This window comes from Camelus bactrianus, chromosome 8 (genome assembly GCF_048773025.1).
Source record: "Camelus bactrianus isolate YW-2024 breed Bactrian camel chromosome 8, ASM4877302v1, whole genome shotgun sequence".
Taxonomy (NCBI): domain Eukaryota; kingdom Metazoa; phylum Chordata; class Mammalia; order Artiodactyla; family Camelidae; genus Camelus; species Camelus bactrianus.
The window spans coordinates 29,652,240-29,677,287 of NC_133546.1; the positions used below are offsets into that span (position 1 = coordinate 29,652,240).

At 39.5% G+C, this 25,048-nt stretch overlaps 1 protein-coding gene and 1 long non-coding RNA gene across 3 annotated transcripts in view; one reads left to right on the plus strand and one right to left on the minus strand.

Moving 5' to 3' along the window:
• Positions 1-1,580: 1,580 nt before the first annotated feature.
• Positions 1,581-7,856, minus strand: LOC123619780 (uncharacterized). 2 transcript variants are annotated; one of them, XR_012508621.1, is made up of 5 exons: positions 7,717-7,856; positions 6,965-7,045; positions 5,184-6,730; positions 4,402-4,711; positions 1,581-2,487 (listed from the first exon to the last, which is right to left on the minus strand). It is a non-coding gene; the product is annotated as an uncharacterized LOC123619780 (long non-coding RNA). The 2 variants fall into 2 exon arrangements; XR_012508622.1 differs by having other exon boundaries at positions 7,499-7,723.
• Positions 7,857-7,945: 89 nt separating this feature from the next.
• The window catches only part of ARHGAP18 (Rho GTPase activating protein 18), a 163,711-nt gene continuing 146,608 nt past the window's right edge, over positions 7,946-25,048 (plus strand). Inside the window, exon 1 of the mRNA XM_010965535.3 lies at positions 7,946-8,123. Within this exon, the coding sequence (XP_010963837.2) occupies positions 8,080-8,123 (44 nt within the window). The 5' untranslated portion in view covers positions 7,946-8,079. The remainder of the gene's footprint in view (positions 8,124-25,048) is intronic.

The window sequence follows — 25,048 nt, forward strand, 5'->3', positions numbered from 1 at the left end:
AGAGCGCCCTCACCAAAACCTGACCTTGCTGGCACCCTGATCTCTGACTTCCAGCCTCCAGTTGGCTAAGCCATCCAGTCTACGGTATTCTGTTATGGCAGCATGAGCTAATATACGGATTCCATTTGCTCTGTTTTTCTGGAGAACCCTGACTAATACAGTTGCTTTCCTTCATTCTCCATGCTCTGAAACAATTTAAAGAACACTGAAAATCTCTGTACCCTGAAAATTTGAAAAAAATTATCCAGAAAACCACTTTTTCTTTGAGGTTTCTCTGATTACTTTCTGGGTTTCTTACGTAGTTGTTCATCTATTTAGCTTTTATATCTCTTCTGAGATCAATTATTTTCTTTAACATTTCTTAAAAAATCATCTATTTCAGTCAGGTTTTCAATTTTTTTTGCATAATTCCATAAAATATTGTCATATAATATCTTATGCTTTCTTTTCAATTGTGGTTATTCCTGTCATTACATTACCCTTCAAATTGAGGGCATCGCAGTGTGATTTCTAAATAATTTCAACTTGCATCTCTGTTCCTGTTAATCTCTTTGGTTTATCACTGATGACATTTTTCAAATATTATTGATGCTACTGTCCTCCCTTCAAGGCTACTGGTGTACTTTTTACTGTTGTTAAATAATTTTTGCCTTCCAAATTGAATTTTGTACCTGCTATTTCCTACTCTGCTATATTTATTCAGAAATTTCTTTTATTTCTTTTTTTCTTGTGCTTGTTTGTTAGCACAGTAGCTACCAATTTGTTTTTTAAAGGTGAATGGCTTACATCTTTCTAGCAGCCTATATATTAATTTAATAAAACAAGGTAACAGAAATTGTGAAGGCTAACCTTGATTCCCTAACCACTAAATATTCAGAATAGCTAACACTATTTTATAGTTAGCATTAATCGTGATAGAATATTCAACACATTTCTAAAATATTTAAAACTAAGCAGAAATTTTAATAATCTCAGAATAAAGAATCTTTGTGTAGTAGAGATTGCTAACTTTCAGCATTTTTGACTAAAATTTGTGTGAAATGAGCATCCTTCAGCTTACTAGTATAATTGCTTTTTCATTTTCTCAATATATTTCTGAGTAGAATAAACTTTCTCTCCAAAGAAGGGGGGGATTTTTCCCCCCTGGTGACTCATGGAGGATTTCCAGTCAGTCAACCCCAACCAAAATGCCAAGGAACTACAAAAAGTTCATTTTTAGAAAATAGTGACTCTACAGGTGTGCAGTGTGTCCATCGCCACTACTGCAATTTTCCTTCTTTGTGCAAACATTGAAAATAACAGAAATAACTCCCTTCATGCCAACTAAATCCTGGCACACCTAGTGCTTGTCAGACCAAGTGAGCGCAGGATGCAATGTTTACGTATGTGCAGTAACACATTTTGATAAATTTGTGTTAAATGTATAATACTTGCCAAACACTACGCTACACATAAAATGTAAAGATTGTCCTTACCTTTGAAGCCCTTACATATCGTCTGTTAGCGGAAGAAACAAACAGGTAAAGCAAAGTAAAGAGGTAGTTTTAAAACACAGCAGTGATTTTGACAAAAGCCCCATGCCAATCAGTCATTAATTTATTGCTTCTCAGCTCCAAATCCATCGTTCTTTGCCTGCTTGGGATACTGAAATATTTCTTTCCAGATGGCATAATGTTAAGCTTTGTCAGTAGAGGGCGCTAGAGGGACGCTGCAGGAGGTAGGGTTCTCTTCCAAGTTCCTGTGTGCATGCCAGCATTCTAGCTCCTGCAATGCTGGGCTAGCGTGCAGGACATCCAGAGGAGTTCACCTTCAGTGAGTTTCAGCGGTACCCCTGCAGAAGTCTTCAGTGGGTTCCAAAAGTTCCCCAGTAGGATTTGCAGCAGTTAAGTGCAGCGGCACCTCCTAAGGCAGTTTGCAGGTAAGTTCCAGGAGCATCTTAGCTGAGTTCACCGGCATCTCCCCATCTCCAGGCAGCAGCCTCTGGAGAGTTCTGCAGTCACTCCAGCTAGCTTCACATCAGTAAGTTCCGTGGCACATCCTCATGGGTGGATTCAGCTGGGTTCTGAGGGTGCCCAGAGAGTTCAATAACACCTCTTTCAGGTGACTTCCTGGCAGGTTTCTGGTTGAGTCCAGCCAGTATCCAGCCAGCTTCTCAGCCAGTTCAACAGCAACGTCCACAGGCAGCCTCCAAGCAAATGTCATCAGCATCCCAGCAGGCAGCGTCCTACCACCTAGTCTCAGCTGACTGGCACCACTGCAGGAGGCTTCCAGCTGGTGAGTCCCAGCCCCACAGTACCTGCCCGGAAGCCTCAGCTTGCTGACTGTAGACCACTGTGGCCTGGGCACCCAGTAAACTTCTCCACCGTCCAGTGGGCAACCAGCCCAAAGAGGGCTGAGTCCCAGACTTAGGGAGGACCCCCTTCCTTGGACTCCATCAGCCTTGGGGTATTCTTTAGAGTTCTCTTTATTCCCTTTTAGTAGTTTTCTCTGAAAATAGTTAAGAATTCTTTATATAAGCCCTCTCTTTTCAAATTACTGTGGGGTTTCTGTCTCCTTAGCAGACTCTGACTTATAAACACTATTACTATATCTTAACCATAAATAAATTCATTGACTCTAAATTAACAATGATACAGAGCAATTCTTGCTGATACTGAATAAATCCATCTTTGCTGAAGAAATGTTTGGCAGTCTGTTTTAGGTCAACACATACCACCTAAAAATGAATTCTGATGAAATAGTGTATCATGCCAGAGAAAATTAAGTACATTATAAAATTAACCCAAAAAATTTGATAATCCACTGGCCTTGGGGATTAAGTTTGTGAAAGATGGAGTATTCATCATCCAATGCTCAACTTTGTTGCCTGACACTGGACACCGGAGTTTCAGAATAGAACTCCTGTGTGGAGACACAGGCCCAGAGGAGTTTAGTGGCCAGGAGAGTAAGACTGAATTAATTCTTTTAAAATTTTTTTTTTTAATTCTTTCAAAAAAATCTTTATCATGGAATAGCATTTTACATCTTCTGAAAGCAAGTTCTCATGAAGTTTAGGAGGGTATAATCCCTATTACTTTTGTAAGGAGTTACTGACACAGAAGTTTGAGGTCACATATTCTAGAACTCAGCTCAGTAACAAAGCAGATCTCTACTTGGATCCTATTATGTGAAACGTACAATGGGACAAAGATGAACCCAATTCCTGCCTTTAAGGAGTTTATCATTCAGTAAGGAAGAGACTCATGTATATTACAAATAGAGCTTAGGAGAAAATGCAGGACAAAGGCAGGCAGGATGGGAGGTGGGATAGCAAAGCTCACAGTTAGAGCAAGGAGCCCAGCACAGCCAGAAAGTAAAATGCAGAGCAGAATATAATGGGAGACAAAGGTACAAAAACAGAGGGATCAGGAAAAAGTTCCCGAATGCTATGCTAAGAAATTGACCTAATTCTTAATCATTTTAGCATTTTGAATAAGAAAGTAAAAGAGTTTATCTCAGACAGGAGGCTTTTGGCTGCAAGGCAAACCCAATTTAAAGTGACTTTAAGCTTCAGTAATTAAAACAGCATGGTATTGGTACAAAAACAGACATCTGGATCAATGGAACAGAACAGAGAGCCTGGAAATAAACCCACACACTTTTGGTCAATTAATCTTTGACAAAGGAGGCAAGAACATACAACGGAGTAAAGTCTCCTCAGCAAATGGTGTTGGGAACACCGGATAGTTGCATGTAAATCAATGAAGTTAGAATACTTCCTTTGCACCATACACAAAAATAAACTCAAAATGCCTTAAAGACTTAAACATAAGACAAGACACCTCTTAGAAGAAAACACAGGCAAAACATTATCTGACATAAATCTTAGCAATGTTCTCCTAGGGCAGTCTACCTAGACAATAGAAATAAAAGCAAAAATTAAAAAATGGGACCTAATTAAACTTATAAGCTTTTGCACAGCAAAGGAAATCATAAGCAAAACAAAAAGACAATCTACGGAGAAATGGGAGAAAATATTTGCAAAAGATGAGACTGACAGGGCTTAATCTCCAGAATATATAAACAGCTTATACAATTTAATAACAGAAAACAAACAACCCAATCCAATAAATGGGCAGGAGACCTAAACAAGCAATTCTCCAATGAAGACATACAAATGGCCAATAGGCACATGAAAAAATGCTCAATATCACTAATTATAAGAGAAATGCAAATCCAAACTACAATGAGGTATCACCTCACACAGTCAGGATGGCCATCATTCAACATTCCACAAAGGATAAATGCTGGAGAGGCTGTGGAGAAAAGGGAACCCTCCTACACTGTTGGTAGGAATATAGTTTGGGCAGTCATTATGGAAAACAGTATGGAGATTCCTCAAAAGACTAAAAATAGACTTACCATATGATCCAGCAATCCCACTCCTGGGCATATATCCAGAGGGAACCTTAATTCAAAAAGATACACGCACTCCAATGTTCACAGCAGCACTATTTACAATAGCCAAGACATGGAAACAATCTGAATGTCCATCGACAGATGACTGGACAAAGAGTCTGTGGTATATTTATATGATGGGATACTACTTAGCCATAAAAAATAATAAAATAAGGCCATTTGCAGCAACATGGATGAACCTGGAGATTGTCATTCTAAGTGAAGTAAGCCAGAAAGAGAAAGAAAAATACCGTATATCACTTATATGTGGAATCTGAAAAAAAAAAAAAAAAAGACAAATGAACTTATTTACAAAACAGAAACAGACTCACAGACATAGAAAACAAACTTAAGGTTACCGGTGGGGAGAGGGTGGTAAAGGATAAATTGGGAGTTTGAGATTTGCAGATACTAACTAATATATATAACATAAATAAACAAGATTATACTATATAGCACAGGAAATTATATTCAGTATCTTGTAGTAACTTATGGTGAAAAAGAATATGAAAACAAATATATGTATGTTCATGTATGACTGAAGCATTATACTGTACATGAGAAATTGACACATTATAAACTGACTATACTTCAATAGAATATATATATATATATATATATATATATATATATATATATACAAAAAAATAAAGTGACTTTAAACAGATTGAACTAATACAATACGCATTATAAGAGGTGAGGTAAGGTAGGCAGTTGGGTAAACAGGTCAATTCAATGATGCTCACCAAAGACCCAGGTTTTCCATCTCTGCTCTTCACTTGGTACAATGTTCGCTTCTTTACAAGACTGATCTGCTCAAGGTGGAGTCTTTCTTTTCCCTGCTGGGCTCTGCTATCTTAGTAGGGTGTGAGGGCAACTGAGAAGCAGCTGCCATCGCTGCTGATTCAGCACAGGTGAACTTTCGAGACTTCGCAGCACGGACTTCAAACGCAGCTCCACCTGTTAGCTCTGTTATCTTGAGCTCTCAGAGCCTTGGATTCATCATCAGACATGATAATATTCTATCCTTATCCATGACCAATTACTGTTTGTGCCTATTTTCTTTTGACATCAGCAAACATACTATTACATGCTATAAATTCAAAATGTAAAATTGTGATAAATGCTAAGAAAAGCTGCTTCCTGTAGCAATGAAATGTGATGTCTGTAAAGAATTTAGCTGTGCCTGGCAGAGAATGAGGTGTCAACGAAATGATAGCTATGATTTTATCATCAAAACTGAGAAAATCTTGGCTTTGATGATTTGGGTAGCCTGGGGAAGCTTTGAGAACCAGTTTTACTGCAATTAATGAAGAACAACAACAACAAAGAATTGTAGGGGGTGAATGAGGGAGATGGTATAAGGAATCTCTGCTATGAAATAAAATGAGTGTATCCAAAGGGTAGAGGTGCTTATTCTTCTGCTTCTACTTCTATTCAGCATAGAGAATCAGGGATTAAGGACCATCAAACAGCTCCACCCTGATTATCTGCCCTTATCAGGGCTGTACAGAAAGGTCTGCATCTTCCTCTTCAATCCTGAAATATTTGATTTGGTTGTATTGGAATTTTTATTCTTCCATCTGGAATCCCTTCCCCTAGGAAGTGTCTCTAGATTAACCCTGTCAATCTTCTAATTGGCCGCTACAATTAGAAGGACTCCCGCCTGTGCCTTAATCTAAACTGAAAACACGTGAAAACCAGACACTGTGCAGATGTACACAATTGTAAACATGCAAACAGCCAGTGCTGTCTCTAGTCTTAAGGAACTCACAGCTGGTGGTAGGGGGGGCCTGACTTAGCTGAAGACAATCTAGAAAGTGTTGTGATAACAGTACACTCTGGAGTGGGGCCAGGAGGGGCTCTGGACTCCAGAAGCCCTCAGGCAGCACCTGAATCTTAAAGGGAGAGGGAAAGGTAGTCAGACGATGGAGGAAGAGAAGGAGAGAAAGGAAGAGAGATAGAGATAAAGAGAGAGAAGTAACTTTCTTGACCCAAGGATCTGATCAATGAGCCAAGGCAGCACTGGTAGGGATTCAAGAAACACCTGACTCCCAGCTCACCCGTGTTTCCAATATAGACTCTCACAGGCCCAGCTTTCAGGCTGAAGCTTCATTTCAGCCATGAAATCTTGGATTCACCCTCCACAGACTTGGCAGAATTGACTGGCTAGAAGTTTTTAAAAATGAAATTGTGTTATCTGCAAACCATGCAGAGTCAATGTCCCTGGTTTCAACAGCAGCGGAGAGAACTGGCTGTGGATTTGGCTCATCTTGGCATAGAACATTGAGAACTGAAAGAGGACAAGGGGACAAAAGTGAAAATCCTATTTAAAAGCCAATTTGCTTATCCATTGGACACTTAAGACAAAAATTTAGTGTCATGGGGCCCAAAAATGCAAAGCTGAGGTCGAGTTAGAATTTAGGCTCCTATCAAATTCAAGAACTTCAGCCTTCCTTATGTAAGTGCCCTTTACATATTAACAAACTCACAATTCATTCTCACACAAGCATTTACCAGCACTTGCCTTTTACCAGGTCCTGGAGAAAGGATTTGGGTTTCCAGTTGACAAATAAGCAACATTCCCTGCTTTCACTGAGCCTGCCATCTGAAAGATTTAAATCAAAATGTATGTTGTTGTAATATAGCTCAACGTCTACTTTCAAAAACTGCACACGTATCTTATAAAAGACTTTTTAAAAAATAAAATAGTAACTATAGGCAGATTGCACTTGTGGAGAGAGCAATTAATTCATGGCATGTTGCCTAGACTTTGAAATATAGGCAATTCCACACCTAATCCTAAACGACGGTGATTTGCTAGGATTAAAACCCTTTCACTGCCTAGACCACGTACTTGACCCCAGAGGCAGCTTAATTGTGCAGGGAGAGAGTTAAAGGCTAAACATTACTGATAGCTTCCAAACGTCTTCAGCCTATCAATCAAAAATATTTGCTAAGCGCAGTGCAATGTGTTCTTCTTCTTCTTTCTTTTTCTTCTTTTTTCCCCCCCGCCAGGGGCAGGATGGGGAGGAAGACATCTCCCTGTTCAAGAAATTACCTCCACTAAATCTCACCCTCTGCCCACTTCTCCCATCTCCCTTTCTCAGATCAGGAAGGGAAGTCGCCGCTGGCAAGGCCCCTGTCGGAGCCGCGGGGCAGCCGAGCATGCTCAGTAGCTGGGGCCGCGCTGCGCTCACGGCCGGCCTGGGCTCGCACGGGGCTCGGGGACGCCGAGGGGCTCGCGCCGCAGCTGATCCTGGTTACTGAAAAGCTGACCTTCTCCGCCCGGCAAAGAGCGGCTGTCGGAGCCTCAGCAGCAGCCGCGCAGCCGCGGGCTCCCGGGGCGTCCGCCCGCCGCAGCCACGCTGCCGGCTCAGCGGCGCCGGTCTCGTGCTCCTGATCCGCGTGCCCGCGCCTCGGCCCCGCGCTTCCAGCAGCCGCTGGGCGACTGAGCAGCTAAGACAGGCTGCGCTTCGCGGTGAAGCGCGAGCGAGAGCCGCTTCTCTTCCCGGCCAGAGAGAGGAGGCGTGTCGGGGGAGCCAGCCAGCGCCCGGGGAAGATTCTCCCAGAGGCTCAGAATCGTCGCTTCCCTTTTCACTTCTTGTCACCCGGGCATTCCCTGCTCTGGACCTGGGGACGATGGTTATAATAGTAACGAAGCTGGTGCACTGCTTTCACCTCAGGTAAGCAGAGCAGCTTTGCATGCTTTTCTCTTTTCAGTGCATTTACTAGCTCCGAAACCCACAGCGGGGGAAGGTCTCGTGCGCTGCTAGCCGTATTCTCACATTACAAGTTTGTTTTTAACGAAGACTGAGAAAAGAGAGTTTTTGTGTGATTTTAAAAATCCTTTCTGTTTGACGTTGAAAATAAGCATTAGTGTTCTTTCTTACCTCTGTTATTCTTGACCCTGTCCTTGACCTGCTTGGTAAAATTTAAGCCACTATTTGCAAGATGAGGTTAAGGATACATTTTTTTTCCTTTTAAAGATGCCTGGGATATTCTAGGAAACGGTACTTTCCAGATAGGTAAACGGATATCATAATAGTAGCCTTTTCGAGGTAATTCAGTTACAGCCAAGAGAAAATAATAATATTAAAATTGAACATCAACCTTGACCAGCATTGAACTTAAGCTGACTGGATGACATACTCATACTATGTGCAATTACCTGGTTATTTGTAAAAACGAGTGTTCAGGGTTTACTCTTGAGAAGTAAATAGAAGCCCTCAAATTTAAAGAAAAAAAAATTAGCACCCCTTATATTCTTTGGCGATTGAATAGGATAGTTTTTCCACAGAATTATCAGTTCAAAAGTAAAGAAACATTTTCAAAGTGTAGCTTTGTGGTTGCACATTAACATTTTTTTGCTGGAAACTGTGGAGTCAATATCTTCAGCTGGTTCCTCATAAAAAGAAACAAAAATAGAGGAGGCTTTTGAGTATAAACCAAGAGCACTCAAATACAAGTATTTAACTGTGCTACCAAAGAAAAACTATCTAAAATGCCATGTAATAATAGCTACCATTTCAATTACTGTTACTTTGGCTGGAGGTTTTGAGAGGAAGGATCACTTTTCCAAATTAATCTCAAATAAGGCAATAGTAGGTCTGACAAGTATTGCCTAACATTTAGCAATTGTAATCAAATGGGGCAGAAAAATGTTTTCTTTCTATTATGATATTAGATTTCTTTATTTCCTGCTTATTCTGAAGATAAATTATTAATAGCAATTCATTTAAAACAGTGTGTGCTGTTTTGCTAAGACATCAAAGGACTTTTTTCCTATCAAAACTAAAAAGATTACAAATCTTGCAGTGATAAAGAGGAAGAAAGAGAAGGAAATACTTGATATTGAGTGGTAAATGTCTGACTGAAAAAAGTTGGAGTCTCTGGACAGATGACTGCCTTTCAAGCCTTCTTTATAAGAGAGGCAGTGTTTTTCAGTGTTTGTGGTGTGTTCCCTTGTGGGCCCATTTAACAGTGAGCATTAAGCAGTCTCTTAATAAGAAAGGGTGAAGAGTCTAACTTGTGCAGAGCTAAAACTTTCTATTTCTGGTTTATTCTATAGGGACAGGACCCCTACTGCATTCAGTCAACAGACTTTTTCCTACAGAAGGGACAAAGTTCTTTAAAGTCTCATTATTGGCCTGAGAGCTGAGAGAGTTCCATTCCTTCCTCCCATTTTGGTGTAAATATTCTATGCATCCCTAGCACCCCAAGTTCTAAGCTCTGAGCTGACCTGTGCAGAGACAAAAATCTTCCCCAGGGAACTCTGATGTTAATGGTCTGACCTCTGACCTACACCTCTTCATACTAGCTGAGTTCCAAGATCCTCAACCCAGGAGTCCCCCAGTGGAATTAACACAAGCACCATTTAGAAGCTCCCAAAGACCCAGGATTTTACTGAGAAAAACTGTCTCCTAAGGCCTGCCTTTGTTTTGAGTCTCTTTCAGTGGAATGGTTTCTGGGAAGCACTCTCCTCCCCACCATAGCCGTGATTATTCTGTTCTGGTTAGACATTAAGTTTGTTCTAAGGCTCAGAACCCCAGTCAGCCGTCACCTAGAATGATGCCTCAACCACCAGTCCGAAGAAGGAAACAGGAAAAAAGTCATTTCAACATTTGGATATTGAAGAATAGTTAGACAGTTTTTTGCCCTCATCCAATTATGACACACGATGAGGAGCAAAAGTTTTCCAGTGCAAAGTGAGGGTGGTGTTGGGGCCAGCGCATCCCCTGTGTCTGCCCCTATCCTGTCCCAGCCCTGCTGTCCCTGTATCCTGTCCCTACAGCTCTACTATTGGCTTTTTCCATATAGACAAAAAAGGTGTGATTTTATAGACTGCCTTAGAGTGAGCGAGTCTGTGAAGCAACTGCTTGAAATGTAATAAATTTCATTTTCCCTTTTAACAGTTGAATAGTACAAGAATTTCAGTTCCAACATGTACATTTTCCTTTTCTTTTCCTTTACTAAAGAAAAACTTATGTCTGTCTATTTCTACCACTGTTTAGGATTAGAACACGGCTCAGTGGTAGTTTGTTCATTCTTAAAACCTCAGCCAGTATATATCCCAAGGATTTTTCAGTAGAGGTACCACACGATCAGAAATGTTTTTATTGTAATAATAAGATAATATAGAGCTTTCTCATCTATCCTCCATCAGATTTCTTATGGCAGTCTAAAAAGAGCTATCTTGTGTAGTGTAAAAGGTGTTAGCTCTGGTCACTGATTGCTTTTGATTTAATAAATGGATTTCCCGTTAATTAGGATGACTCTTAGCTTCGGGCTTAGCAATTTAAGGAAAGGAAAACTTTACCTATACAGAACTAGAAATACTCAAACATTAACTGGAGTCTGAGCAAGAGGCTAGAAATACCAAGCTAGTTCTAGGGTTGATATATTCATATCCAGAATTCCAAGGATTCTGTGTCATCTTCAAGGGCATAGGTAGCTTTCATCCCAGCCAGCATCTTTCAGATTGTCACTGCTAAGAATTCATTTTGGGAATATAGATGCATCCTAAGGTTTGAGGATAGTATCATTTCTCTGTGATATTCTTTTCTGCAGAGTAGCTCAGCAGTGGCGGGGACCAGGGTTGGTCACTGCTCATGTCATTTCGAAGGTGCGAGTCTAGTTGGCATCTGAATATCTGCATTTCTTGGAACAACTCATTCTCTATTTTCCACTCCGTCCTCCTGCACCTTTAAGTTGCTTATATTTTTGTGTTTGAAGGTCTTGCTTATATCACTTTAAAAGAGTCGTCAGCCATGGCAGAGATAACCCGATGAATCTCTAAGAGACCTTCAGTTCTAAGAAGTCACCAGGTGAAAGCATTCAAAAGAACAGCCTGAACTAACTTCTCTGCTTTTACTACCATGTATCACACAAACTGGCAATGATGATTCCCTGGCATGCTGAGAAAGAAAATGCACAATCTTAATCACCTCCTCAAGCACATCATAAAATAAACTTGAAGGCAATGCTCAGCTAAAATCCTTCCAGCTGATACATTTTTTCCTCCTCCCTTCCTTACCAAAGGCTTATTGATCACCTATATGATGAGCTCTCCCGTGATACTCAGGATAGACAGACATCTCCCCAAAGATATGAAATCATAATCCTGGCACCCAAACCCAATCACTTTAATGTTTTTGGTATTCATCAATAGAAAACTTAGAAAATACGGAGACCTGTCCCTAGAAGAAATAAAATAATCCATAATCTTATCATTTAAATTTACAGATAATATTTTTGGTATTCCATGAACTTTTTCTGAAGCCAGTATATTATTTTTAGGAAACGAGCTTATTCTGGATATTCTGGTAAAGCATCTCTTTTGGCTCAAATAAACCAGAAAATGTCTGCTTTAAGTCTGGGTGGAAAAACAATGTCATGTGCCACAGCGTCACCTTATTTATTCATTGAATATTTCACTGTACATCAGATGCTGGGGCTCTATGATCTGTGGTGTGTGCTCTGAATCAACCATCCCCTCCTGTATCCCAAATGTGTACACTATACTGTTTAGGGTGAGGAAGGCTGAATTTGACCCTCTGATCTAATATGTGCATTGTATTGTTCACAATCCCTGCTTTCGCAAAGACATGGGTACTAGAACTCTTATTCTGTTTTTGGAATCTTTCACTAGGGGGTAGCCCAGCAAGAGGTTGAAACTGATAGGCTTGCCCAGGCCTGGAGTGGACCAAGAGAAATCTTGGGGCCGGAAGACTAGACATTTATTTTTTCCAAGTTTTGTCTGTAGGCCTTCACCTTTCCAAACGTGCTTGTCATTAACAGGAGAACTCGGCTCGCCTCGGGCAGTGGACATCTGAAACATGAAAGGGAGAGATCTCGCACTGGTTTCTGATGAATCCCTAAGAATGCGCTCATTTTACGTCTTACTCTGGTTTCAAAATACATTACGTCTTATAGGTGTGTCATATCTTGGTTGTTAAAAATATTACTACTGTTTGTGATTTCAGATTTTCAGAGTTGTTTCATTTGGGTTTCTCTATTAAATAAACATTTGAGAACTACACTTGTTTCTCTTTCCCCAAACACCTGACATTCAGCGTAGGCACAACAGAATAAAGTTTTATCTTTGCATTCCGAGCTTGCTTCTCCTACTGTATTTCCTGACTCAGGTAAAATTCTTATCTGTCCCAAAGTCTCCCAAATGAGAAAGGGGAGAATCCTCTTTAGCTCTTTCTTCTCCATCTGATAGGAAATAATGTCTATGTAAGTTCAAAAAAACCTCTCAAATCTTTTCCTCCCATCTATTCTTCTGGCCACTGTTTTGGTTCAGTCAATTCCTTCATCTTTCCCTGGCTCTGTTAAGCATTCTCCTGTAATAATTTTCTCTTTGGTCCTCTGTGCTGCAACCAGCGTGATCTTACGGGGCTTTTGAAAATTTGGATATTTGACCATGATGATTTCCAGATTGTATAATACAATGCTGTGTATCTGGATAGTCTCTGAACTTCTCAAGACATACAAATTACATCTCAGTTTGCCTTTATTTTCTGAATTTCTCTCCTTCCCTTCCTCATTGTTTTACCCCATGGTCTAGCTCTGTTGATTTTCTCTTTGTTTCTTTAATGTGTTCCTCTTGAGCCTTGTACCTCTGCACCTGCTGTGTCCTCTACTGTATTACTTTTCTCCTTCTCCAAGAGGTGTAATCCTACTCATTCCAGGAGATCCAGACCTAATTTATCTGATTCTTAGCTGCTTTAGAGGTTGTCAGCCATTCCTCCTCTACTCCTAAAACAATATGATTAATATTAAAGCAGTTTCTTATTTTTTCAGTAGCCACTTAATTAAAGGGAGTTTGTTAATTTAATGTTAATACATATTTATTGTGTGCCTTCCACTTGCCTGATACTACATTATTTCTTGAAGATATAGGAATGAATAAAATAGGGACTTGCTCTTAGTGAATGTATGGTCTAATGGCAAGACACCTACAAAGTGAGAGGCTATGATAGGGTTAAAGCAAAATGCTGTTTGGGGTCATTATGACTATTGTTATCACCTAGTTTAGTCCTTTTTTAGACCAGGCTTCTTTCTTCAGCCCTGTGGGTTCACTTAAGCAATTAGTCTACTTAATCCGACACCATGAATTAAAGGGCCAGATAGTGGGATTTACTGGAATACAACCATCATGATTGGAACAACAATATAGTATCAGATGTCTCACTGGCATTATTTTTACATTCTAGGATCCCTCAACCAGTAGTTTTTACTGTCTCCAGAGTTTTGCCTTTTCCAGAATGTCATATAGTTGGAATAATACAGTATGTAGTCTTTTCAGATTGGCTTCTTTCATTTAGCAATATGCATTTGTTTTCCCATTGTCTTTTCATGACCTAATAGCTTATTCTTTTTTAGTGATGAATAATATTCCATTGTCTGGCTGTGCTACAATGCATTGTTTCTTTTTAATTATTTTAATTTTTTTCTTCTGTTGGACTTGGGTCTGTGGGGGTAGGGCTTTGATGGTTGGTTCCAGGCACATGGTATGCACCTCACTAGTGGTTACTGTGTGAATAAGAGATAGATGAATGAGTGAGACACAGCACTTTGTCTCCTTTCCTCGTAGTCTGTCCTTCACCTAGAAGCAGCTTCCAGACTGGATAAGAGCGTGCATTTCATTTTGGTTTTTTCTCGATTAGTCTGCCATCACATCTTGAGCTCAGTGGTCAGCAAAGTGCAGTCCTTGGGCCAAATCTGGCCTGATACTCCCTTTTGTAAATAAAGTTTTAATGGAGTACAGTCACGCCCACTCATTTATGAATTGTAAATGGCAGAGTTGAGTGGTTGTGACAGGCCATGTGACATGCTGTGTCAAAAACATTTACTATCTGGGCCATTATAGCAAAAGTTTTCTGACCTTTGCTCTAACCAGGGAAGGAGATGGAGGCTGAGATCAGGGTGGCAAACGTGATTGCTTGCAGGAATTTTTCCAAAGTGTCAGCTGTTAGATCCTTATATGGAGTAATACCTTCCTGAGATTTATTTTGATTTGTGTGTTGAAGATAGAAACTATTAAAAAAAAAAAATCTGGTGAAAGTTCTGGTGGCTTTCAGTAACAAAGACATGATTTTGACCTAAATCGTTTTTGGTTAAACAGCTGTCTTTGAACTTTAATACGAATCAGAATCACCTGGAAGGCTTGTTAAGAACTGCAGCGTATTCCCCCTCCCACCCCGTGAATTCCTAATTCAATAGGTCTGGGTAATGCACCAGAAGCTGCATTTAAAACTGGTACCCAGGTGTAGCTGACACTGCTGGTCTGGGGACCACACTTTAAGAAACATTAGTTTAGAACAATGGTTCTGAGCCTTAGTTACATGTCAGAGCCACTAGGGGTTTAAAAAAAATTTTTTTTTAAATAAAACATACTTGGGCTTCACCCCAGACTTAGCAAGTTAGAATCCCCAAGGTTGGTCTGTATTTTTAAAAGAATAATACTGAAGAATACTCGATTGTCTTGTTTTTAGAGCAATTGCATGGTTCTGTATAAGATGTTTTGTTGACAACATAAACTTATTTGATAATAGGTGTAAAGCAACAATTATATATAGAGTTCATTACATTCTTAGTTTTAAGAAAAACTGTAGAATGTTTGTATGTATATTACAAATGTACGTCACATTTGGATCACCGTAGGACTGCCGTCCAAAAACTACACTGAATTCAGCAAAATTCTTTTTTCCCTTAGTACATTTGGTTAAATTTTTGCAAATTCTGTTTTTTCACTGTGTAAAATTAATTGTAATTCTATACTTGATAATTTCCCTTTCCATCTTTCTTAAGAGTGAGGTTTTATTTTGTGGGGAGGGGGAGTCGTGAACAGCTCAGACTCTGCTACCCTTCCATGGTTTCACTGTAGCAAGTTTAAATGTACAAGTGCCTTCTAGAAATGACTAGAAATAGCACAGGAGAGGTCTTCTTTCCTGGCTCTTCCTCCTCTGTCAGCAGGGAGAAAGTACCCCTTATCATCTGGGTAAGTATTTTTTAAACAATATGTAGCCCTGTTGCTCTGTGCATACTTCTGCTTAGAAACTTTGTTTCCCCTTCACTGCCATTTCCGCATACTATGTAGCTGTGTTCATTTTAGTTTTGTTGATTGCTATTTGCAATGTTCTGAAGCCGAGTATTATGTCAGAATACAAATAAGGCAAAACAACCACAAAATAGTAAATGTCTAAGAACCACATCTTTGGCACTTTGGCGGCTAATGTAGTAGCCTCAACAATCAGGAGCCACACAAAGAACTCTTAAGCCCTATGTTTAGGAAGGGCAAGCATTTCGGTCATGCTTTTTGGTCTGCACATTTATAAAAAATTTGACCTTAAAAGGATGGGAAGAAATACCAAGATTTGGGTTTATAAATCTCCAAGTGCATACAACAAAATAGCCATCTACTTCTTAAACTACATAATTCTGTATTATGGAATCATGATGGTTACTAACATGAATTGGCAGAATATGAGTGACAAATGTCTTAACAAGAATAATGTTCTGAGGAAGAGCTCATTTATTAAGGGCATTTGGATTAATTCAAGTTTCAAGTTGGCTGTCTTTTGAGTGAAAAATTTCACACTTTTTTTTTTGCATTTCACTAGGAGATTAGAAAGTGTATTTAGAAGCTATTGTGAGTTAAGTGGAAATGAGGGCCTGCTAATCTTTGCTTTTCATGAACCCATGGGTATCATTTGCTTATGCCTCAGTCGGATCTATAAAGAGGGGCTCTGATTTGTCAGGACTTACTATAGCTTCTAGAAGGTGATAGCACCCAGGAAACCCCAAAGTAATGAAGTAATTCACTGTTCTGTGTAGTTCTTATTTTAAGCACAATCATTGGAAGACCAAGGGCTAGTTATTCAGCTAGAAAAATTGGTTGAAATAGAGACTCTTTCTTAATAATAACAACTTTTTTTAAAATTGAAGTATAGTTAATGTACAATGTTGTGTTAATTTCTGGTGTAAAGCACAGTGATTCAGTTATACATGTATGTATTCCTTTTCATGTTCCTTTTCGTTATAGGCTGTTACAAGGTATTGAATAGAGTTCCCTGTGCTGTACAGTAGGACCTTGCTGTTTATCTATTTTATATATCGTAGATAATGACTGTTTTTTTGATTACCTCATCACTTTTTGCCTTTTGAACTTCATTTCTCAAGTGGGAATGTTCTACATTCCTCCTTCATACATAAGCCGGGCCAGTGTCATGGGCATAGCTGAGGGCTCTCCTTGTTTTGAGAGCAAAACAAATACTTGTTGTTTTTTGTACTGCTGATAGGAATGTTGTTTAGGTCAGTGGGTTCCCAAAATGAACATGCTTTGCCCATGCTCAGGTGGGCCCTGTGCTTGGGTAATGCTCTACAGTAACCATCTTGAAGTGCTTAATACTTTTTGAACAAAGGGCCCCGCTTTGTTTGTTGGTTGGTTTGTTTCCCAACACAGGATCCCATAAGTAATGTAGTCAGTCCTGGCAACAGGAACTATGTCTTATTTACCTTTTATTTCCCTGCAGATTTTTAGAAGTGTGTCTGATGCACAGATCAGTAAGTGAATGAATGAACGAGTGCTCCCTTTGTCCTGAGAGCAAAATGAAGTAGTTGTTGCTTTTTGCGTTGCTTGTAGGAACGTGGTTTAGGTGAGTGAGTTCCCAAAATGAATCTGCTTCTGACAGTGAAGTGGAGGGTTGAGTGGTTGGTAGAAGTGGCAGCAGTGAATAAACTTGTAAAGGATACTGAGTCTCTGGCCCACTTTTAATCTTCCTGAAGCAAAATTTCCTGAGAAAAAAGGTCGCTAATCTGCATTTAGAAAACTCCCCAGGTCCTCTCATGCCTGGCATGGACTGCGGTCTTCTCCCAGGGAGCTCTGCAAGGCCTGCAGGTCTGTGTCCAGACATGGATGTGGGTTTCTGGTTTGTCAAGGTTGTCAAGAAAAAGGCCTATTCAAGTGACATCAAGTACAATGTAGCAGATGATGAGGGGATAACCAGGCTGAGAATTAGTACCTCACACCCAAGTCGAGGATGATACTGTGTGATACCAACAGGGCTACCATTTGTCTGACTGCTTATGCCCCCCATTGGGAGGGGTGTGAGAGTCTGTGCAGCTTATGCCCACCAACTCCCACAGGACAAGGTGAAGGATGGCTTTACGAACCATGCTGCAGCACAGGTACCCGCCCGTTATAGCCCTCTGGCCTCTTTGCAGGATTGGCAAGGTGAGATCTACTTCCAAGTAGAGGTAACCAGGGGAGAATGCAGTATGGAAAGGCCTGGTGGTCAGCCTAGTACCTTCATTTGCAGTTTGGATGCAGGCCTTGCCCAGAACAATTATAGATTTGGGGGTGGGTGGGGGTTGGGGTAGAGCAGAGAGGGTGTCTAAAGGGAGCTCATTGTTAGTGGCAGTGGTTTAAGAAAGATGTTCTTGGATTATGCATTTTATATCCAAACAGTCATTGTATTTTCTTCCCCTGCTTGTGAAATGATATGAGCAGTCCTTTTAAAGACAGTAAAAAGTTGAAGATTGAAAAAACAAAAATGTAGGCTTGTCCATCCCTTATTTCTAAACAATTCCCAGGTTTTCACTTAGAAAGCAAGGCTTCAGTGCACGAGTGCATCTTACGGACATCATGGGTCAGAATGGGGCAGGTGATATGCCTTCGTGAAGGATGGAGTTGCTTACAAGACACAAGTATCTCAGTACATAAGGAGCCTTGTACCTCCAGATGTGATGGAGATGTCCAAAGCTCATGGTGCTGAATCAGAGCATCCAGTCTATGAAAAACTCCTAAGAAAGAAGTTTCAGGAGGAGAGGTAAAACCATCCTGAAGTGTCTCCTGTCCTTCAAGAGTAAGCATCCTCAGAGCTCAGGGCAAACCCCTAACAGCTCAACAGCAAACTGCCACTTTCTGCCCTTGGCTATGAGGAATTTTCAGTTTAAGACATAGTTGGTAACCGAGGCGGGAAGGGATTGGTTAGAGTGGGCAGAGAGGGAGACAGGACAACAACTAACAGCAAGGGGTTAGGGATAAAAATTATCCAGAAAGAGAAAGTCATTTTTCAACCACTTGCATGACTTCTTTTATTATGCAGTAAGTAGATTTTCCCAAGCACCTCTTATGTGTCAAGTACTATTCTAGGGATGCAAGGGTGAGAAGATGGGTTAATTCCTGATGTCCCAGAACCTGAATTTTGATGGGGAAAAAGAGGCAGTTAATAAACCTATCAGAATTATGAGTGCTGTGGAGAGAATGTGAATAATGCACGTGGAAGATTATGGACCTTCCAGTGGGTGGTCAGGGATGGGGAGGCGTCCTCTCTTCCTTCCACACCTGGTGTAGCTGCTACACTACCATGCTTGCTTGTTTAGAGCTTGGCTCCCTTATCTTAGGAACCACGATGCAATTTACCTTCTTGGCCAAGCAACTGAAGAGTTTGGCTGTACAGGATGTACATGAAGATGGGGGCTTAGACTGACTTTAGTGCTGTCTCTTATGTCAGTACTGTGATAGCAGGGAGCTCCTTTCCAGTGTTGGATGTGTTCATTGAATACTAAGAATGGAAGATTGCATTGATAGTACTATCTTCCTTTTTCTTATAAATATGTCTGCCTGACTTAAGGAAAATAAGAACAAAATGCCAAGCAGGTGATGTGTTCTGCTAATATTTAAGTTGACTTTTGGCAGATTTCCACCTTGTTTTATATTCACTGATATACAGACATTGGGACTGGTTAATGAGCAAACGATTAAAGTGTAGACATTTTTAACATTAAATACTTAAATATTATAGACTAAGAAGAAAATGTAGAATTAATCAAATGGGTTTATGATATTGGATACTTTTGTTATAGATTTAATATAAGGTATATTTTGATGGAGAAAGTAGACCCTGTGGGATGATTTTTTTTTTTCCTTTAACCTAGGCTTGTAGAAAATTTGGGCATCATTAAAATGATCAAATACAGAGTTGATATGTTATATACATAAGAAGAGATATTTTTATAGCCCTTGAGTTCTGAATTAGGTAATAGAAAATCTAAACTTTTTGTACTGATATAGATGATTTATAGTTTTAGGACACCAGTTAGAGAATCCAACAGAAAAATCATGAGTAGATGTGTTTTCAAAATTTTAAATTTCTAGGTTTACCAATGAGATCTGTGAAGTAAAATTACTTGTTTTAAATTCTAGAGTTTTTAGTATCTTGGACCATCTGATTCAATCACCCTCATTTTATATCTATGGAAAACTGAGACTTAGAGAGGTCAAGCAATTTGCTTTAGGATCTGAGTATTATTTCATTTGAAAGTATTCACAGGACACGGTTTCAACCATTTGTAAGTGGAGAGGCCATTTAACGTAGTAGTTATAAATGTCCCTCTTTTGAAATCCTGGCGGTGGTGGTGGTTTTCACACGTACCAGCTCTGTGAACTTGGAACTTGCTACTTAGTTTCTCTGAGGCTTCAGTTCCTTATCTGTACAGTCTGGAAAGTGGTCGTGCCCTCTGCCTTCAAAGTGCTTTCCTTGGGATCAAGTGACATAATAACCATAAGCACACAGCACAGTATGGGGCACAGAGAAAGAAAGCAGGGAAAATTGTTATTACTGTTGAACCAAAATACTTCTATCAAACAGATCTTTCAAGAAGATGACAATCTTATCAATTTGTATTAAAAACGCCTGAAATATACAAGTATTCCTAGCTTTTTATGATTAAGGAAATCAACTGCTATATTATAGCAATCTTTTTCTTAAAAATTTATTTAATTATCAGTTAGCAGTTCGACAACAGTGTTATTAGAACTTAGGCCAAGTAGATGACTTTTATTTTGCTTTAAATTACAGCTAATACTTAAACAACAGTTCAGTTACATAGCATTTGCTATGTGCCAGGCACATCTATCAACACATTTAATCCCCCCCACACACACACACACACAAAAACCAGTGAGATAGGAATTACCATTATCATTGTGTGACAGATGTTGAAACTTCACCACAGAGAAGTCAAGCAGAAAGTCCGGGGTCACTTGGCTCGGATGTGGAGAAGCTGCGGTTTGAGTCCCTCCACCGTTGGCACTCAAGTCACTACTTTCACCCACTACTCTTCACTGAGTACCTTACCAGAGGAGAATTGCTAGTAAGTAGAAAGAAGGGGGACCACAGTTATTGTACAAATCTGTATTTGATTTACCCAGATGGATGCTGATCCAAACAAGTATCTATCAGCTTCTGGGAACTTTATTTCATAGGGCTATTCATACAATATTAAAAATGGTTGCCATTAATTGACTGCTTCCACGGAACATAAACTCCAATAGGGACTTTACACATGCTTCTTTTTTTTTTTTTTAATCCATAACAGGTTGGTATGATGATAATGATACATATGATGATGCCCATTTTACAGGTGGTGTCACAGAGTCTGAGTGAAGTATGTAACTTTCCCCAAATCACAGTTACTTGTCTCACTCCAAAGCCATTGTAGTACTTAAGTTTCTGTAATGAATATTGTGTATATCTCAGTTCTGTGCCCCCGAAACTGTTAGTAAATGATGATGATTATGAACAGCAGATAAAGTAAGCCAACAGGGTTTTATGGAGAATGCCCCCCACAATACTAGAATAATATTTTACCCCATATTTAGGGATAATCACTAATTTTCTGTGTTTCTCCTGCAGAAATGAGTGGGTCTGCTTCATATGCAAAATCAGGGCAGGGCTTTGAACGAGATGATCTCTTTCCAGGTTAAACCTTTCATTTTCCCAGCAGAATGAGAATTTAGCACCATATTCCCTTAAGTAACACTAGATGGCGCATGAGAACAAAAGAGTTGGGAGCCATTTATAGGATACATGCAACCCTTATTTTGGTTTGCAATAGAATTTATTTTCTGAACTGAATCATTGATGATTTCAGGCTACACATACCTAATGTAAGGAACACCTGACCTGATATTCTGCCAATACAAAAAAAATCTACCTTATCTCCAATTTGGAGTGGAACTTTGATGAAGCTAAGCAGAAAGCCAGTTCTTTATTTTTGTCAGAACATTAACCAAGCAGATCTCCTGACATCATTTTTATAAAGTAACTCTGGTGCTACAGTAGCAAAATGTAAGTACACTGAATATCTGAAAGAGATACTATAGTCAAGGAATACTCCTATGAGCACTATAAAATTAATTTCTGTACCTTTTTGGACATTGCAATATATGTTACCAGGAATGCAGGCTCATGACATTATGCAAGACACAAAGAAAATAACCAGAAAGGGTACACATTTATTCTCTAGGTCATGAAACTTCCACACTTTGGGCTCTATTAACTCAATTTATTTGTGTTTTCCACTATTACTCGTAATTTTCTTTCCATTTCTTTTTTGATTATCTGTGCTTTCTTTGAGGAGTTACAGAGCCTAGTGAGGTGGAATAAAGCAAAAGGTAGAAAACAAAGGAAAGAAATTACAAAGGTGGAAACAAAAGATGAAGTATTCAGATGAGATACCCTAATGTAACCCAGGTCAATAAAATTGCACATCATTTTTCTGAATATCTCTGAAGAAATAAAAAAATGGTGGACAGATGGATTAATTTAAGCCTTGTACCCTCAAATGAAAAAAATCTGAAAGAGGCACACTAGCCTATGCTAATTTTTAAAAACAGCTTTCCAGGAGAGAAGAAAAATAGCATTCTGAAGGGGTGCCTCCTGAGTATCTTTGCTTTTCACAACTGCATAAACCATTAAGAGGTAACCAGTTGATGGAAAGACAGGTCAGCTGTTTTGAAGCAAGTTTAAGAGTTAACTTATTGAGTACTTACTATGTGCTTAATATTTGCTACTGTTTATTTGTATTCTCTCATTTAATTTTCCTAAAAGTTCTGTGGGGGGTTCATTTATCATCCTCACTTCATGAATAGAAAAACTGAGGCATAAGGAGGTAAAGTAATAAGACTGAGAGCATCTGGCGACCAGGTGGAGGAACCTAGTCTGTCTGACACTTGAGGTCCAACTTTGAGCCATGTTAGTATGGTCTTCCCTTGAAATAAGTGTGGCATTTGAGAGCCAGACCTCTGCCATGTTGTGAATTAATTGAACTGTTCTTTAGATACCCTCTCATTGTTCTCTTTCTTTCTCACTCATACCCGTGTCCTCACCTCCCACCCTACAAGCCCACTGTTTCCCAGACACTCAGGCACCATAGGTCACTTAAAAAAACAAACAAAAAACAAAACAAGAAGCTCTTCCACCAGTGGTTGTGATCCCTTGCAGGTAACCTAGAGTTTGAACCCAGATTCTAATGTTACTAGCCACAGAATGTTTGATGTTTGATGTTTGATGTTTAGGGGCTGCCTTCCTGGATCTGAACACTGTTCATTTCACTCAGCTCCAGAATTGCCTGCAACGGTCACATCTTGACAATTAACCAAATCTTGGTGAGCTTAATTTTGAGATGACATAAATATAAAAAGTTTAAAAATTAAAAATATATGTTGCTTAGGTCTCCAGAGTCCCCATTTATTTGGCAACAGAGGCATTTCCCACCTACATGCTGGCCTTGTGTCTAAGAAAGTCATCCATAAATTAAAATTTTCTTTTAGTAACTTAGGGGGTGAATGGGTGAAAGATGATTATGAAATGTTATTTTGGCACAGGCTCAAAGGAGGCCTCGGAGAACAGGATGTGGCTCATTGGAGGCTGAATCTGCTTTGTGACTAGCTAGGTGAAATCGGGCACGTCTCCTAACCTTTGTAGTCCCAGAACCTCGCCTGTAGAAGGTGAGGTGTGGGGTTTGATGTGCTTAACATCTTTTTAAGCTCTAACCTTCTAGGATTTTTTAGGCTCCACACCTGAAGGGAGTAATCAAAAGTAGGGCACGCAATTTTAATCAAAGCCAAAAATTATTTCAGGACAGTGTTGTTATAATTAATATTCAAAAGTTCTTAGCGATACTTAGATGAAAGCTCAAAAGGAAAGATGATCACGGCTCAGAAAATTCAATGAGTAATTAATTGCAGATGACTAACGCTCTTCCTCCCGCTCTCCTCCCCCTTCAGGGGCACAGGAATAGGATAAGCAATAAAAGTGACTCAAATTCTTCCTGGCATGCCTAAAAGCCGAAGGAAATTTCTGATGTGATTTAGCATGCATACTTTTCTATCCTTGTTAATTATTGTGAAATAGAATCTGCTTAATATCTAACAGTACTTCTAACCTCATTTGTAATTCTGAGCAGTCTAATAACATCCTTTGTCAACAGTGTCAAATAACCACAAATTTTATTTCACAAAGACATTGGTAGGAGTCCATCTCTCCTGCTTCCTCAGTTCTTTATTATTTCATCTGTATGATCTCACTTTTATGTGGCATCTAAAAAAACAGAACTCATAGAGACAACAGCTTGGTGGTTGCTGGGGGTGAGGGAAATGGGTGAAGGGGGTCAAAAGGTAAAAATTTCCAGGTATAGGATATGTAAGTCCTATAGAAAGCAAACTGTGGTAACTGGTGGGGGAGGGGAGAAACAGATTAGGAGTCTGGGATTAACAGGTACACATTACTAGATATAAAATAGATAAACAACAAGGACCTACTGTATAGCACAGGGAACTGTATTTAATTTCTTATAATAAGCCATATTGGAAAAGAAACTGAGACTATATATAGGGCATGTATGTATATGTATAACTGAATTGCTTTGCTGTACACCTGAAACTAACACTGTAAATTGACAAGTCAATTAAAAAAAAAAGAATTAAAAAAAGTTATCTAAGTCCTAGAGATGTAATGTACAGTGTGGTGACTATACTTAATAACACTGTATTGTATATTTCAAATTGCAAAGAGAGTAGATCTTAAAATTTCTCATCTTTAAGAAAAAAATCCTCACTATGTGAGGCAATGGATGCTAGCTGTAATCATTTGCTATGTGTCCATGTTTCAAATCATTATGTTGTACACTTTAAGCTAATACAATGGGATTTGTCAGTTATATCTCAGTAAAACCAGGAAATTAGAGCAGATGTTTGCTCAGTCTTATAACAATGTGATTTTTTTTTCTAATGGGGGTGCTGGACAATGGTAATAAAAATTCACACTTAGTCCAAGTAAGAGTTTAAAGTACGGAAACACAGTTGTGGGCTGGGTGGGTGGGCTCTGATATGAAAAGGCACGCCAGAGGAGATTAGACTGGAAGAGGTCTTAGGAGTTATTTGTTCATCTTTTCTTTTCCCGTATAAGGAAACTAAGACCAGAGAAGTTAGGCATTTGTTCATGGTCTCAGGACAGGTTGGTGTTAGAGTTGGAATGAGAAGCGAGGACTCCTGACGCCCAAGTTGATAATTCCCCCTCCACATCCAGATTGCCCGTCTTTGCAGGGACTAGATGTAGAGAAGAAACATGAACAGCAGATAACTTGCAGACTCTGTCTTCTTTCCCAATTAGATCATTTTCATGTGTGATTTCTACCTTCAAGGCCCTGAGACTTAAAGGTCTGGTTTTGGGCGTTATAGTGTGTATAGCATCTGAGTATCTAATTATTACTTTCAGAAGAAAAGATATATGGAATTAACCGTATTTTCTTCCTT